At 41.8% G+C, this 16,382-nt stretch overlaps 1 protein-coding gene across 3 annotated transcripts in view; it reads left to right on the top strand.

Annotated features, from left to right (window-relative positions):
• The window catches only part of EPSTI1 (epithelial stromal interaction 1), a 106,715-nt gene that overhangs the window by 55,386 nt on the left and 34,947 nt on the right, over positions 1-16,382 (top strand). For all 3 annotated transcript variants that reach the window (XM_062195328.1, XM_062195327.1, XM_062195326.1), the window contains one exon: positions 14,002-14,095. In XM_062195328.1, the coding sequence (XP_062051312.1) occupies positions 14,002-14,095 (94 nt within the window). The remainder of the gene's footprint in view (positions 1-14,001; positions 14,096-16,382) is intronic.

The following is a 16,382-nucleotide window of genomic DNA, read 5'->3' as shown; positions in this document are numbered from 1 at the left end:
ATAAAAATCTAGCTGTCTGCTGTTACAGGGCATATTGATAAAATAATATCTGCTAACAAAAGAGAGCAGGTGCAGCTCTATTAATATGAAACCAGTTGAATTCAAGGTGAAAAGCATTCATCAGGCTAGAAGATATTTTATGTGGATAAAAATATCACATTTAAGAGAAAATATAAGTCATATATCTCTATCAACATATATCTGAAATACATAGCACAAAAACTAAACAAAAGCTATAAAAATCTCTGGTAGACTGTGGATTTGCTCCATTGTCTTTTCTTTTGCTGATTCTCCATAGAAATTAGCAGCTCAAGTGAACCAAAAAGCTACATAAATAATAGAGAACTTGAATAACGATAGGCATGATTATGTACAGCTATAAATATTGTGCCCATTATATGAAAACACATTCTTTGTAAATTTTGATATAACTGTCACAAAATTGGCCATGACCAGTGACTTCAAAGACTCTTAATAAATCTCAAAATATCCCTATATCCTAAAAAGCCACAATTCCTGAGGAAGACTCTTCAAAGATAGAAATTAAACAATGAGATTTAAAGTCTATCCACTTAAAACATCTTTGTATTACCTTTAAAAATAACTTGGGAAAAAGTTGAAACAAAAACTGAAGTCAGTATAAAAGAATAAAATTTTCAACTTGATGGGTTAGACTCACAAACTGGCATTTTAATCAATATATAAGTAGATCCATTGACTGCTGTAGTCTACAAGTAGACCCATGATTATATTGGAATTTAATATTTACAACTTTAGCTATAAAAGGTATAATTTCAAACCTGTGTCAAAAATATGCACAATTTGACAAATTATATTGAGTCAACACAATTAGAATGTAAATGAAGGATGAGCTTTGGACTTTTGGAGTAAAAACTCCTTTCTAAGCGATATACAGTTCTCAGTGGCCATAATGACACAGACATTCATTTAAAATATATGTTAGAAGACATAATAAACAGTGTTATAAGTAACTGGTAATGCAGATGAAAATTTGTACTCAATCATAATGGTTAAAGAATTTACAAAGAACTCTTACAAAAATAAGAGATAACAAAAAATTGATGAAGTACTTGAAGTAAAGAGAAATAGGAGAAAAATATTCTGTCTCACTAATGATTAGAGAACCACAAATTTTACACATTAACCTGGAAAAAAAATCAATGTATTTTACACATTAATGTAATGTGATTTTACACATTAACCTGGAAAAAAAAAATCAATGTATTGATAATATCCAGCTTTAGGAAAGGTGCTTTTGTGAATTGCACAGTGAGGATCTGGTAGGGTTCCTGACTTAGAATGTTTCACTTTATGATACTGAAGTAAGTAGAAATCGCACTTCAGAGTTTGAATTTTGCTCTTTCCTTAGGCTAGTACTGTACAATACTGGACTCTCCTGATGCTGGGCAGTAACAGCAATGCTCAGTGCCCAGTTAGGCACACTACCATAAACTCTTGTTTAATTCAGTAATTCAACTGATAAGCAAACAACTGATACTCTACAGGTCACAGCTGTGATGTTTTGTAGGTTAGACCTACTGAATGTAGGCGATTTCACCTTATGAAGGACTTACCAGGATGGAACTCATGTCACAATTTGAGGAGCACCTGTATGTCTAGAACACTATACTAGATTTTTTGAAGGTATTGTGAAGAGCATTTATGATTTCATGATCAATGTGGAAATTAAGTTAATAAACAAATGGACAAAGAACTATCTAGTTTAACATTAGAGTGTAGAGATCTGGTATAGTCATCAAGAATGACGGGACTGGGAGAGGAAAATATTCTTAGTTAGCATAAGAAGGAGGACTCGACTCTGCAGGGAAGTGGCATTTTAATTGAAGATAGAAGGATGAGGCAGAATCAGCCATGCTGAGAACATGGGGAGAAAGATCTGGGCTGAGGGACAGGCATAGCTTTAGTTGACTGGGGAACTGTGTAGTAAATCATCTGGAAGGAAGTTGGTGTACTTGGGTTAAAATTAAAAAAAAAAAAAGGAAAAGATCTTGAAACTGATAAAATCAACAAGAGCCAGACCTATAAATTGGAACAAAGTCCGGATTCTGTTCAAGACACAGGGAAGAATCCTCAGAAGTTTTAATTTTATTTAATTTTTAAAGAAGTAACTACCGTGGTTGCTATATGGAGAATAGGCTGAGGAGGCAAGCGTGGAAATGGAGCAGCTACTGAAGATGTTCTACAATAGTCCAGCTAAGAGTCGGTGGCTTACATTAGGATGGTATCAACACAGAGGAAAGTACATGTATGTGGTGGAAAAATCAATAGAACATATTGATGTTGGAGAGAAGAAGAATTAAGGATGACTTCTAAGTTTCTGATGTGATGCGTTGGATGTATCATGATACCATGTGCTGGGGTGGAAGCTATTAGGAGGAAACCAAGGTTTTGGAAGTAAAAGAAAAGTATAATTTTAAACATGCTCAGGTGGAGATTCTTGGGAGATACTAAATGGAGATACTACATATGAATTTGGCCTCCATAAGCAGGTACATGGGAGATAGACATTTAGGAAATATTAACATAAATATAAAGCAATGAAAATGGATGAAATCATTTAATAAGAAGCTGTGCATATGAGAAGAGAGCCCAGGAGTGAGTGCTGCGGAGTTCTGCCATTTAGGTCAATCAAGACTGTGGTATGCTGTTTCTAAAAGGAGAGATTAGTCAATTCTCCATTGCTCCTGAAAGCCAAATGAGAGAATTACCAGTGGATATGCTGTGAAGAAGTCGTTTCTGATCATGACAGGAATGACTTGGGTGTGATGGTGGGGATGGAGCTTGATTGGATTCGACTCAGAAGTTAATGGAGATATGCAAATAGAGATGTCACTTCTCAACACTGGGTAATTTCAGAAGAGGAACAATGAAACGAGGCAGCAGCTGGATGGGGCTGTGGAGTCAATGATGGCAGTTCTTAAGTTGGTTATGTTTGTATACTGATAGAAATAGCACAGTAGAGGAAGATGAGACTGGAAAAAAGGGGATGACACAAGACAAAAAGCCTTTGGGCAGGTATATTTGGATGAGTTCCTAAGCACACATGATCATTGTCTACTGATTAAGAAGAGCACTTCTCTTATTATAATTGAGGAAGTACTGTTTAAAGCATTTTGTTTTTTGACAGGCAGAGTGGACAGTGAGAGAGAGACAGAGAGAAAGGTCTTCCTTTTCTGTTGGTTCATCCTCCAATGGCTGCTGTGGCTGGCGCCTGGTGGCCGGCGCACCGCGCTGATCCGAAACCAGGAGCCAGGTGCTTCTCCTGGTCTCCCATGGGGTGCAGGGCCCAAGCACTTGGGCCATCCTCCACTGCCCTCCTGGGCCACAGTAGAGAGCTGGACTGGAAGAGGAGCAACTGGGACTAGAACCGGCGCCCCGACAGGTACTAGAACCCGGTGTGCCAGCGCGGCAGGCAGAGGATTAGCCTAGTGAGCTGCGGCGCCGGCCTAAAACATTTTTTTTTTTTTTTTTGAGGCGGAGGAAGAAGGGTACAGATATAAGGAACCTTGAAGATTTGGTGTTGGGATGGATGCAAGATTTATGATTTCTCTGTTCTCTGTTAAGTATAAGGAGATTGTCAGTTGAAAGTAAGGTTTGAGGTAAAACAGATGAGATGTTGAGGAGAAAAAAATCGTGAGTGAAATGGAATAGAATTACTGAGTTCAACAAGAGTTTATGAGCTCCATGCACTGCCAGTCTACCCCACTACTCTTTGTTCACACGTTCCATCACCAAGCCCCCTGTTATGTTATTCTTCCCAACTTTGATTCGCCTGCTCTGGTGTAGACCCAAAATTTGGATTCAAGAATTTTTCCCAGCCAATATGATGGAGGACAGTGTAGAAGAAGAGAGTTAAGAGCATTTGAAAGGGAAAGATTTTTAAAGATTTTATTATTTATTTGAGAGGTAGAGTTACAGACAGTGAGAAGGAGAGACAGAGAAAGGTCTTCCATTCACTGGTTCACTCCCCAAGTGGCCACAAAGTCCAGAGCTGTGTTGATCTGAAGCCAGGAGCCAGGTGCTTCTTCTGGGTCTCCCATGTGGGTGCAGGGGCCCAAACACTTGGGCCATTTCTACTGCCTTCCCAGGCCATAGCAGAGAGCTGGACCAGAAGAGGAGCAGCCAGGACTAGAACCAGAGCCCATATGGGATGCTGGGGCTGCAGGCAGAGGATTAACCTACTGTGCCACAGCACCAGCCCCAGGGAAAGATTTTTAAAATGGACTGTGTATCTAAGCTGTAAAGAAGTAAAGATAGGTAGGAGGTAATGGTGAGAAAGAAGGGAAAATAAGGGTTTGGAAATCACAAAGAGATGAGAAAATTGTTGTAGTGAGCGTTTGAAAGAGCGTAGAATGACAGGAAGTTGTGTGCGGAGTAGGATTTCTCATTTGATAGTTTGGAGATAAGATGTTTACCAAAGGCAACAATGTCCAGAATAAAACACTAAGACGGTAGCTGAGGTGGAGTGAAGAACTACTGAAAATAAGAACGTTGTGTGTGGGGAGGTGGAGGTCGAGAGGGTGTGTAGGACACCCACGTTGTTGACGAGGGTATCAGGAGGAAGCTACCTTGTGAATGAGAGATGGTTGACCAGAAGGCTGAAGGGTGAGCATGGCAGCAAAGATGATAATTCTGACGTCATGAGCACTGCAGGAGCAGATATTTTTGCAAGTGGCAGGGGAGAAGTAATGGCCTGGTAGCACCTTAGCGAGCTCACAGAATGCCTGCTCAGACACTGAGGAATATGTACATGAGAAATAAAATGGCTCCATAAAATAAAATGGTCCATTAAGGGAGCTCAGGGGAAAAAGCTATTCTTAAGATATAGCCAAGTTTGAGGTAATGTAGGAAAGCAAGGCAAAGTTTCCTTGATTCTGTTGTTACTTTTATTTTGAAAACAATATTCAACTTAGAGAAAAGCTGTAAAGATAGTAGTTTCCTGTAAAACCTTCATCTGTTAATCTTACATAACAGTTGTGCAATGATTAAAGCCTGGAAATTAACACTGACACAATACTAGTAACTAAACTTGCAAACATTCAGATTTCAGTTTCCCTCCAGTGCCCCTTTTCTACTTCTGGATCTAATGCAAGATCACATAAGGTGTGCGGTCATTTTGATTCCTTAGTCTCCACCGGTCTATGACAATTCTTCATTTTTTTCCCTGGTCTTCCATGACTTTGACAATTTCAGTGGGTACTGGCTGATGACTTTGAAGAGTGTACCCCAATTTATGTTTCTCTGTTGTTTTCTCACAACTACATTGAGGTTATAATTTTCATCACAAGTATTACAGAAGTGATTCTGTGTCCTTCTCAGCACATTATGTCAGAGGCTACCTCATGCTGATACCTTTATTACTAATGATGTTTAATTGGATCATTTGGTTAAAGTGGTTTCTACCATAAAGTTATTGTTTTTCCCCTTTTAAAAAAATATTTATTTGAAAGGCAGAGTCACAGAGAGGCAGAGGCAGAGAGAGAAAGGGGTCTTCCATTTGCTGCATCACTCCCTAGATGACCACAACTTCATGGTGGGTGGTGAAATTCAGATTTGTGAAGCTATTGCAGGGTACGGATTGGACATATACTTAGGCAGTACTTCTACAGACAGCTCTTACGACATGTTGAGGTGTTGTTTCCAAGTGTGACCCATACCATGAATTATTCACAAGTCAGAATCATGTGGCCCTGAGACAATTATGCCTATTAAACTTCCTTCTGCAGTACTGTACAAGTTCTTAAAATCGCCAGGGGTGCTATTAAGGAAAACAGATTCCTGGATTGCACCCCCGACATGCTGAATTAGAGTGGAGGTCTTGAGTCCAGTATTTCTCAGATGATTCTCTGCAAGCCAGCCCCTCAAAAGCCTTGCCTTGGGTGTTTTGGCAACTATTGTTCCATGAAATCCAGGCTGGCGTCTGCGAAGCTTTTCCCTTCAGAGTGTGTGTGCTTTTTCTTTTTAATTTGAATAATGTGTCAAACACCCAGAAATTATGTATCATCCACATATATTAATATGATCCTTCTGTTGGTATTTTACTTACATTGGGTTAATTTAAACAAAATTAAACATTATGGACACTACTAGAATGTTATTTTTTCACTCTTATCCCCTCTTCCTCCATTTCTCCCTAGCAGTGACCACTGGCCTGGTTTATAACATTTGTCAGTTTCAGCCAAAACTTACCAGAAATATGTCTGTAGTTGAGTAAGTGGGATTTATTACTCATAGAAGCCAAGGAAAACACATACTACTGGGGTCAGTGGCGTATCTCGATAAGAAAGAGTTAGAAAGAAACTGCTTTAGGATTTGGGCTTTAGTTGTATTCTTTTAGGAAAAATTTAGAGAAGCAAGGGATTGGACTGGATTGGGTACCATTAGAATGTGAGGATGATTTTATGTTTGGGTGTCTCGATAAATCTTATCTGTAGACAGGACAGACTAATGAATATGAAGCCATAATTGGTAAGCAGGTAGAAGCATTTGTTCAGTTAGGGGGAGAGACTTGGCAATTTGTGGATTGCAGGATGACCTTGTATGAAGCTGAATTTCTGGGCGACTATCTGTGTTCAACAGTAGAACAAGACCGGACTACAGCATGGGGTCAATTTGTAATAGCACAGAGATGTAGATATGACCCTCAGACCAATTCCTGGATGTCATGAGCTGCTCATTTCACTATGCATTTTTTCTAATTTCTATATATGTATTATTTATATATGTATTTTATATATAATTATTTAAATGTATGGACTGCTGGATTATTTTTAAAAATCTCATTTTTTTTACTATTTTTTCTGTATTAGATGTGTTTTCAAGACTTAACCATATTGATTTATACTGCACATGAATTCCTTTCTTCCTCCCTCCTTTTCTTCTCCATCCATCTTCTGTCTTTATTTCTGGGACTCCTGCAAGTGCTGTTGGTCTATACATCCTTTTCCAGGTCTCCTTGGACACCTATTAAAGTGTCATTCTAGAGTATCACCTAGATTTTATGCACATTCTAGGCTCTACTAGATATTGTCAAATTGCTCTTTAAAGTAATGAAACCGATTTGTTTTCCTGTCAGCACTTTACAAAACTACCAATTTCAGGGTGCAGCACAGTGGCCTAATAGGTTAAGCAGCACCAGCATCCCGTGTGGGCGCTGCTTCGATTCCCAGCTGCTCCATTTCTAATCCAGCTCCCTGTTGGTGCACCTGGGAAAGCAGCAGAAGAGATGGCCCAAGTGCTTGGGCCCCTGCACCCATATGGGAGACTTGCATGAAGCTCCTGGCTCCTGGCTTTGGGCTAGCCCAGTCCTGGATGTTGCAGGCATTTGGAGAGTGAACTAGCAGATGAAAGATGTCTCTCTCTCTTTCTCCCTTTCCCTGTAACTCTACCTTTCAAATAAAATAAATCTTTTTTTTTAAAGAGTACCAATTCTACCAGACACCCTCCCTAGCATAAGACAAATTTTATGCATTTTTTGTGTGTGGCCAAAAAATGACAGATGTGAAATAGTATCGTGTTCTAATTTCTATGTTTGCAATCATTGTGTTTTTCACATGGGCATTTGTAAGAGAAGCAGGCAAGTGTGGTGGCTGGAAGCATGGTCTCCGGAGTCAGGCTGCCCAGGTCTGAGTCCTGGCTTGACATTCAGCAGCTGTATCACTTGAGCAAGTTATTTCTGTAAACTGGAGATTATACTGGAACCTTACAAGGTATCATGAAATTAACATATGTAAATTGCTTCCAGCAGGGCATGACACATAATAAACATTAGATAAGTCATATGCTAGTGTTCTTTTTTCTGTGAAGTGCATGTTTCTTTTTTCTACTTTCCTTTTGAATTGTTTGCCTTTTTCTAATTTGATTTGTTAGCAGTGTTTATGCATTTTGCCCACAAATCCTGTTCTTATTTTTTCTTTGATTATATACTTTGAGAATTGTCTTTCAGTCTTTTAAAAAATATTTATTCGATTGATCGAATTGAAAAGCAGAGTGACAAGGGGAGAGGGAGAGAGGAGAGGAGAAAGGGATCTTCCATCCCCTGTTTCATTCTCTACATGCCCACAACAGCTGAGGCTGGACCAGGCCAAAACCAGGAGTCAGGAACTCTATCCGAGTCTCCCAAATGTGTAGCAGAAACCCAAGTTCTTGGGCTATGAGCTGGGGCCTCCCAGACACAGCAGCGGCAAGCTGCTCGATGAGAAGCTTGGAGCAGCCAGGACTTGATCCAGGCACCCTGATATGGGGTGTGGGTGTCCCAAGGGTCAGCCTAAACTGTTGTGCCACAATGCCTGCCTCTGTTTTTTCATCTTCTATCTAATGTTCCACCATTGCTTTTCAAATATTAACAAAAATGCGCAAAGTTTTAAACTGTAAATTCAATCCCATACTTTAGAGTTTGGTATAAATAGGAAATAAATTATGATATCCCCTTTTCTCCTACTGTTAGCTGATGACATAAACTTCATAGTAGCTGTCTCTTAATCCTATTTTCTTTAGAATCTATTCTTGCATAGTCTTTATTTTTTTAAATAAACATGAAGGATATATATTCATAGTTGAGAAATACACGTTGACAGCACAAGCCTGAACAGGCAGAAACAAAATCACACTCAAGTAGCTGTTGGGTCTCTTGGGTCACATCTGCCTTGCAGAAGGATTTTTTTTTTTTAACCAGCACAGTGTTAGGTCATGGTGCTTAAAAATGTTTTAATTACTTGCAAAGTTTTTCAGCAGGTTGGTGATAGCTGTAAAAATTAGGACATCTGGCAACACCGGCCTGTGTCCCCATGGAGTTGACCCCTTTACATGGAAGCTCACTCTCTTACTTTATCGACATCCTCGCTACTGCCTCTGCTTTCTCTATCACTGACCTGCGGGACACTAACCACCTATCATGGGGTCTCAGCTCCTGTTTCCCTCCCATTTATGTTACTTACCATTTGAGTTTGTACAAGCAGTCTTTGAAATGTACATGGCAAATGTGTATTATGAAAAAAAACACTAGGCATGAACTTACCTTTCAATTCCATTTGCTAAGACCTTGTCGAAGTACTTTCAGATGTTAGCAAATGGGAGGTGAGCGGAGATAAAACTAACTGCCCCATCCACTCCCAGGAGGTGAAAAGGATAGGGGAGGGATTTACAACAGCTGTTATTCATTGAGGGTACTCTCCTCATTATGGCTGTTTAACTTAGATGTGGTAGTTAGCATTTTCATCAGAATATTCTTATATGTTTTATCCTGGTTCAAAGCTGGTAGATATGGGTAACCAGGTGAAGAATGGCTCTTCACTCCTTGTAGTCCAGCTATGAGGTTGAGGGACAGGCTCCTCACTCATAAGCTCCTCCCTGTCTAATTTTTAGTTTCCATTTTTTGGAAAGATTGCATTTATTTGTTTGAAAGGCAGAGAGACAGAAAGATACTTTCTATCCTTTTGTTCATTTCCAAAGTCCGGGAAAGACCCAGCCAGGGCTGGGCCAGGCTGAAGCCAGGAGTCTGGAACTCCGTGTGGGAAGCAGAGATGTAACTACTTGCATCATCACCTGCTGCCTCCCAGAATACGCAGTAGCAGGAAGCTGGATTGGAAGTGGAGCAGCCTGGTTTTGAACCACACACTCCAATATGAGAGGTGGGCACTCTAAGTGGGGACTTAACTGCTGTACCAAAAGCCCACCCCCATTTTTATTCTACCAGTTCCTTTTTACATAATAATCCAAACCTTTCTTTTTTTTAACTCTCAAACAAGAAAACCTTATAGGAACTGGCTTTTGCGAATCTGGGATATTCAAATGACCCAACAGATGCATACTTCACTCTGTGTGGAAAAAATATATTTTACAAAAATAGGAAATAGCTTGAACACTATGTATATATTTTTTCTCATTTAAGATATAGGTACACAGGTTGCCTATTTTTTTTTGTCATTTCACCAAAGTCAGGTTTTACTATTGTTGTATCTCTATTAGTAGATGTTAAATATTCCATCATATCATAATGTAACAAGCCACATTCCTTTCTTTCACTTACTTTCCCATAATAAACTTTCTCCTCTCAAACCCTCACCCATCTTTTATTTTTTTTTTAGGATTTATTCATTTATTTGAAAGTCAGTTACAGAGAGAGAGGGAGAAAGAGGAAGAGATTTTCCATCCACTGGTTCACTCCCCAAATGGCTGCAATGGCCGGAGCCAGGCCAATCCAAAGCCAGGAGCTAGGAGCTTCTTTGGATCTCCCACATGGGTTTAGGGGCCCAACTACTTGGGCCATCCCCCGCTGCTTTTCTGGGCGTATTAACAGGGAGCTGGATTGGAAGTGGAACAGCCAGTACTTGAACCAGTGCCCAATTGTGATGCTGGTGCCACAAATGGTGGCTTTACCCACTGTGCCACAGTGCCAGGACCTCCCTCACCCATCTTCACATGAGACAAGACCCTAGTGGTTTTAGAACAAATGAATACTCATTTTCCTTCTCCAGGTCTAGGCAGCCGCCAGACCCGATAAGCAGACTCCTTAAGGATGAATTAGTTCTTCCCCTTTCCTACCTTCCTGTCCTAAAGTTCTGAAATGACTCAGAAGCCAAACTGAATCCTTGAAAAGCCTTTTTTGTTTTTTTAAATAAAAGATTTATTTTATTATTTATTTGAAAGGCAGAGTTTGAGAGAGAGAGAGAGAGAGCGAGAGAGAGAGATCTTCATCCACTGCTTCACTCCTCAAATATCCACAACAACCGGGACTGAACCAGGCTGAAGCCAAGAGCCTGGAACTCCACTCTGATCTCCCATGTGATTATCAGGGGCCCAAATACTTGGACCATCTACCATTGCTTTCCCAGGTACTTCAGCCAAGCCACTGGGATTGGAGCTGTTGCTCTGTTATAGGATACCAGTGTAGCAGGTGGCAGCTTAACCTGCAGTGCCACAATACCAGCCCCCTTTTTTTCTTTTTCTTTTTTTTTTCTTTTTTTTGCTTATCTTGGTGACTTATGCACTTTTGGAATTGATCACCCAAATTGAGAAATGATTCTCAAAGTGTAATCCTTACTTTGCTGCATTATGAGGGCAAGCTAATTGCTGTAATAAGCACTATACATGCATGTGGGTTTTTTTTTTTTTTTGGTTTTTCTTTTTGCTAATTTAAGACATGGGTGAACAGATTTGAAAGGCAGCTCCTTCCACTCAGGTATTTAGGGACCGAACTGACAGAAGTGCTGCTAACAGCAAGAAATAAATTCCAAAGTTGTTCTACAGATTGTCTCTATTCCAGCTGGCCATAGGGAGAAAACTGTATGGAAGCCCTTGCATAGGAAGTTTATAAGAAATTAATATTGGGGGCCAGGGTGGTGGCACTGCTAGTTAAGCTGCCACCTGTGATGCCAGCATCCACTTCAAGTCCCTGCTGCTCCACATCTGATCTAGCTACCTGTTGACGTGCCTGGGAAAGCAGCAGTAGATAGCCCAATGCTTGGGGCCCTGTCATCTATGTGGGAGGCCTGGATGCAGTTCCTGGCTCCTGGCTTCAGCCTGGCTAAACCCTGGGTGTTGTGGCCATTTGGAGGATGAACCAGCAGATGGGAGAGCTCTTTCTCTGTACCTCTCTATATCTCTATCTACCTATCTATCTAAACTAGGTCTTAAAAACAAACTAGCCTTGGGAGTAGTGTGCATCTCTTCCTCTTACCTTCCACTGCTCAAATCCAATCCGTTGTCCAACCTGAGCTGCAAAACAGGCTGGGAAGTATCGTAAGGTTGAGTGACAGGAAGAGGAGGACATAAGTTTTGGTGAGCAGCCAGCATCCCTGCCCCAACTGTGTTGTTAAGGAGAGGTTATCCTAAAGAGATCTTTTAGAAGAAGCTATAGAAATCATCCTAAGAATAAGCAGGAAAGGTCCTTGAAGATCATTTAAGTTGGACATTAGTAAATTATATCTTCAAAACCAGTCTCACCATTTCTACAAAGAAAAAAGGAAAAGTTCCTTTATTCATGCTTGGGTCAAAAGGGTGACGTGGAAGAGGTCCAACCCCCTCCCAGAGGTGCTGATAAATAGCGAGAACCCCAAGGGAAAGGGAGCTGTGGCGCCGCAGTCCTGAGTTCTTAGTCTACTTGGACTTCCCCTGAGGGCGTTTCCCTTCATTTGCCCTTCAAAGAGCTTCTGTATTTTATTTTTATTCGATGTGACCACAGTTACCTGCAGGAATCCCAATGCAGGCCAGGCAATATGGACATTCTGTTACATACCAGGCACTGTGCTAACATTAGAAAAATTGCCAGTTCGCTTTATAACTCGTTTGTTGCATTAATTACTTGGGAGTAACCCACATTCTCTGCAGGCCCCTAATGCAATAGACCCATGACCCTGTCGCAATGCCTTCACCTGGCAGCATGATTGGGGCAGGGGTCGTGGCACGAGGGCCACGGCTGGTGGTTCTCTGTCCAGCCGGGTAAGAAGCAGCCATCAGCACTTGGCCTGCAGTTCCTCCCCAGCCTATCACGGCGTTTCTCTTCACTGCTTTCCCCCATGGTCTGCCCTCAGCTGAGGATTTTCAGAAACCTCATCCAAACGTGTGGCAACACTCTTCCTTTCACACTTTTGACTGATGACTTCATAAAGGGCCAGACAGTGGGGCAGCTCACAGACGGTGGGACTTCATTAGTCTCCTTGTCTATTTTGGGCAAGATAAGTAATGCCAGACAAATGGAAAGGCCGCTTGTCTCAGCTGCCAGAGGCTGACGCTTCCCAGGGTTATGTATGCCGCTTCGCTTGCAGCTCTTCTTTCCCAACTCTAACCTCTGACCTTGTTCAAACACCATGTTCTACCTAAGTCGTTCTTGGCAGGGCTGATGGCATCTCTGTCTAGCTTCCAGCTCCTTGTTTTGACTCTTTTCCCCTACTGGGTGTCGTTTGTTCTTAGCAGACCCTGTGTGTTCCCTGTGTACTTGATGACTCATTTTAGCATTAGATCTGAAATATTAGAGCGACATGGAGGGAGAGCAAGAAGCACGCAGATGGAAGAGGGCTGTGCGAGTCACTTGCAAAGTGAATCAGGACGTGGTGAGGTATTGGCTTGTGAATGTGGAATAAAGGGATAAAAATCCCACACATCACACGGGAGAAGGACAAGGGAGGGGGCAGTCGCTGAAATAAGGAGTGAGAACTTATTCTACTGCTTTATGCTTAACATCGGTGGGAGGAGAGTTTGGAGTGGGGGTTTGGTATTTAAGGGGAAAACAAACAACGTCGCATTAAAACTGAGGACAGTTCTAGGTCAATCTTGCAGAGCTAAAAAAGACATGTCAGAAATGCAGACCAGAATCCACAGCACTTCTTAACCTCCGTGAAATAGGTTCATCAGCTCCTTCAACTCAAGCGCAAAGGTGTGTGTGTTTCTGTGCCCGGTGAGCCAGAGTCTATGTCTGCGTTCAGAATCACAATGAGGTTCAAGATCTATAAACGGGAAAGAGTTGCTGGCTCAGAGGGTGTGCATACACTGGGGGCCATCAAAGCCACGAGAGAGGCGAGGTGACTCCAAGAAAGACCCTGGTGGGTGAAGGGCGCAACGTAAAGCTGGTGTGAAATGAGCTCGTGGAGGGGATTAATGTTCCACAGCTCCGTCCCGATATGTGAGTGTCAAACTCTGCATGTTCTGATGGGAAATTAGGCCTCGTACTGTGGAATCCACGGGAGCATTTATCTCCATGTCAATAATACAAAGTGGAAAAAGGGAATTATAGGTTCACACCTCGTTTTATCTTTCTCAAACTCATGTTTTTGCAGGAATGCAGTCTTGTGATAGCGTTTTGTTTTGATTTTCTGCGGTCCCTTGTTCTCAACTTAACCTTTTGTTCTACCCGAGATGCTGTTTGTCATCGCTCAGTAACAGCCCAGGCTACTGTCCAAAGGCACAGTAAACAAGGCTATTTGTTTCCACGAAGGCTCTCACACCTATTTGTGTTCCCTGTAGCAAAACTGCCGAGTTCTTGAGCAGATTGGATGCAGGATTGCCAAACAGAAGTGCTTGTCAGATTGCTCCCCGTGACCCACAATCCTCAGCATGGGTAAGTGGAATGCCAAGCCAGACGCTGGGTGCACTTTTAAAGGTGGGTGTGGGGTTAGGGAAGATTCAGGGTGTGGAGTGACCTGCGTAGCATGGAATAGTGGACCTAAAGGCAGGCAGACCTGATCTAAAACTTTGACCTTTAATAGTTGCCTGAGCTATAAAATAATGCTGGCATTTGTTACCTGTATAATGACTATTTGAGCTATAAATAATGATACATCCTTAAGCACCACCATCTCAGTCATGTCAGGAATAATCCCAGCCATCCACTCCTTAAAATTCTTACAAGGTCTTTATAAAGTCTGCTGGGTGCATATTATTCATATCTACCCTGCAAGACTTTCATAGATAATGGAGAAAATCCATAATTACAAACAAAGTGGTCAGTGTAGAGCATACAGCACTTCAGGAAGGTGCATCTGAGTAAGACTCTATGTGTGTGTGTGTGTGTGCATCTGTAGCAACTTCCTGGTAGAAGTGACATCTGAGCTCTGGCTTAAAGGACGAGTTGGTAAAGCAAAGAATTATTCTAGATGTCAAAATTCATAAGACATAGAATAAGTAAGGTATAAAGGCAAGAAAAAATCAGGACTCACATTAGGGAAGAAGAGTTATGTAGCTATAGTGTAGCAGAGTGACCTAGAAGGCTGGAGAAGCAACCAGGAGCCACCAAGAGTGTTGGTGGCAACACTGGCCATTTGAGGGGACAGTTTCTTGTGCAGGTTTGTCTTGGGGACTGCCGGATGCCTAGCATCCCCAGCCCTGGGCACAAAGTGCTGGTAGCACCATCCAGACATTGAGTCATCCAGAAATGCCCCATGCAGGAAGCTGCTGGCACTTCTGGTAGAAAAAAAAACACCACCGAGGACCTTTGTGTGCTCCATTGGAGTACCTGTGCTTCATTCTGTGAGTGCTGAGGTAGTGAAATATTTTCAACAGGGGAGGTTCAAGGTCTGGCTTCTATTTTCAGTGGATCATAATGGTAACCATGTGGAAGGGTGGATTTAAAGGAATAGAGAGATGCAGACAGTGCTGAGGTTTCTGGGCTGTTCTATGTGAGGAGGGCTGAAGACTTCCCCAAGGACAGTGTGTGGCAGATGGAGATCAAGTGTACATCAGCGAACTGCTTAGAAGGTGAAAAGTGGCAGGGCTTGGTTTGGCTACTTAGGGACAAGAAAGTAAATGTAATTAAGCATGACCCTGGGAAGTGGTTATAGCTGAAAGAAAAGATGGGCTTAAATCTTACAGTCACAGCATTACTTGTCCAAATGCCACAGAAGCCAAGTTGTTAGAGACACCTGATCTTTGTCTCCCACCATCCCTTTCTCATGAGGGACCATGCTTTAAAATATCAGGAAGGTACTCTGACATTCTCTGGGAAAAGGTCATTATACTTCCACCTACAAACCTTTAGGTGCTCCTAATTTTTTTCCCCCATTACTGATGCAGTGTTCCACAGTCTGAATTTGACAGTGTGGGCTGCATAAGTCACATCAACTGAAATCCGTCATCTCTCTCGGCTTCATTGCAAAGTTGTGGGGTGAAAGAACCGAGCAGCTGGAGGTAGTGCAGCTGGATAATGTGTGGATGACACTTCTACACATCTGTCCGTGTACCTTGTGGCTGTAAGGGAGGGGATGGGAAACAGGAGCTGGACAAGTTGACCAACTGGGTTTTAGCTTCGCTTCCTGTTTGAGGACTTTGAGTTCTGGGATTTGAAACACCTGGCAGAAACATGTGTGCTTGCTTGCTCTATTGATTTTGGCTCATTTCTTCAGTTTAACAAGATCGTCTTGAATTTTAATACTGTCATCTAAAGCATTAGCAATGTCTCCCAGAGCTACATTTTCTGTGGATTGATTAGTGCATTAGTCACAGGCTCCTCAGAGCTATTAATAGAAAATCTGGAGGAGGATGGGCCCTCGGAGGGTTTCCTACAACGTGTGTGCAATAGCTGCTCTCATTCTGACACCAAACTATTTAGAAGTTGTTGATGTCCAATAGATTTACCTGACATTTTACCCATACTACGCACTTTGCATTCTGTCTAATCCGTATGCATGGAATGCTTCTGAGAATGCCTTGTGGAACCATTTCTAATGGTTTAGGAAGATCTGCTATGTATGTTTTACTCTGTGAAGAACATTTCTCTGTGAAAAGAGGTGACCTGCAATTCGCCTTAGCTGTGGTCCATGTACGGAAAGGGAATACTGTGCGAGTCCCATCGACATGGGGGATGACGACCTGGAAAGACCTAAGTTGTTGTTGTTATTGTTTTTATTCTT

Source organism: Lepus europaeus, chromosome 6, assembly GCF_033115175.1.
Source record: "Lepus europaeus isolate LE1 chromosome 6, mLepTim1.pri, whole genome shotgun sequence".
Classification (NCBI taxonomy): domain Eukaryota; kingdom Metazoa; phylum Chordata; class Mammalia; order Lagomorpha; family Leporidae; genus Lepus; species Lepus europaeus.
This window is presented reverse-complemented; position numbering and strand designations above follow the sequence as displayed.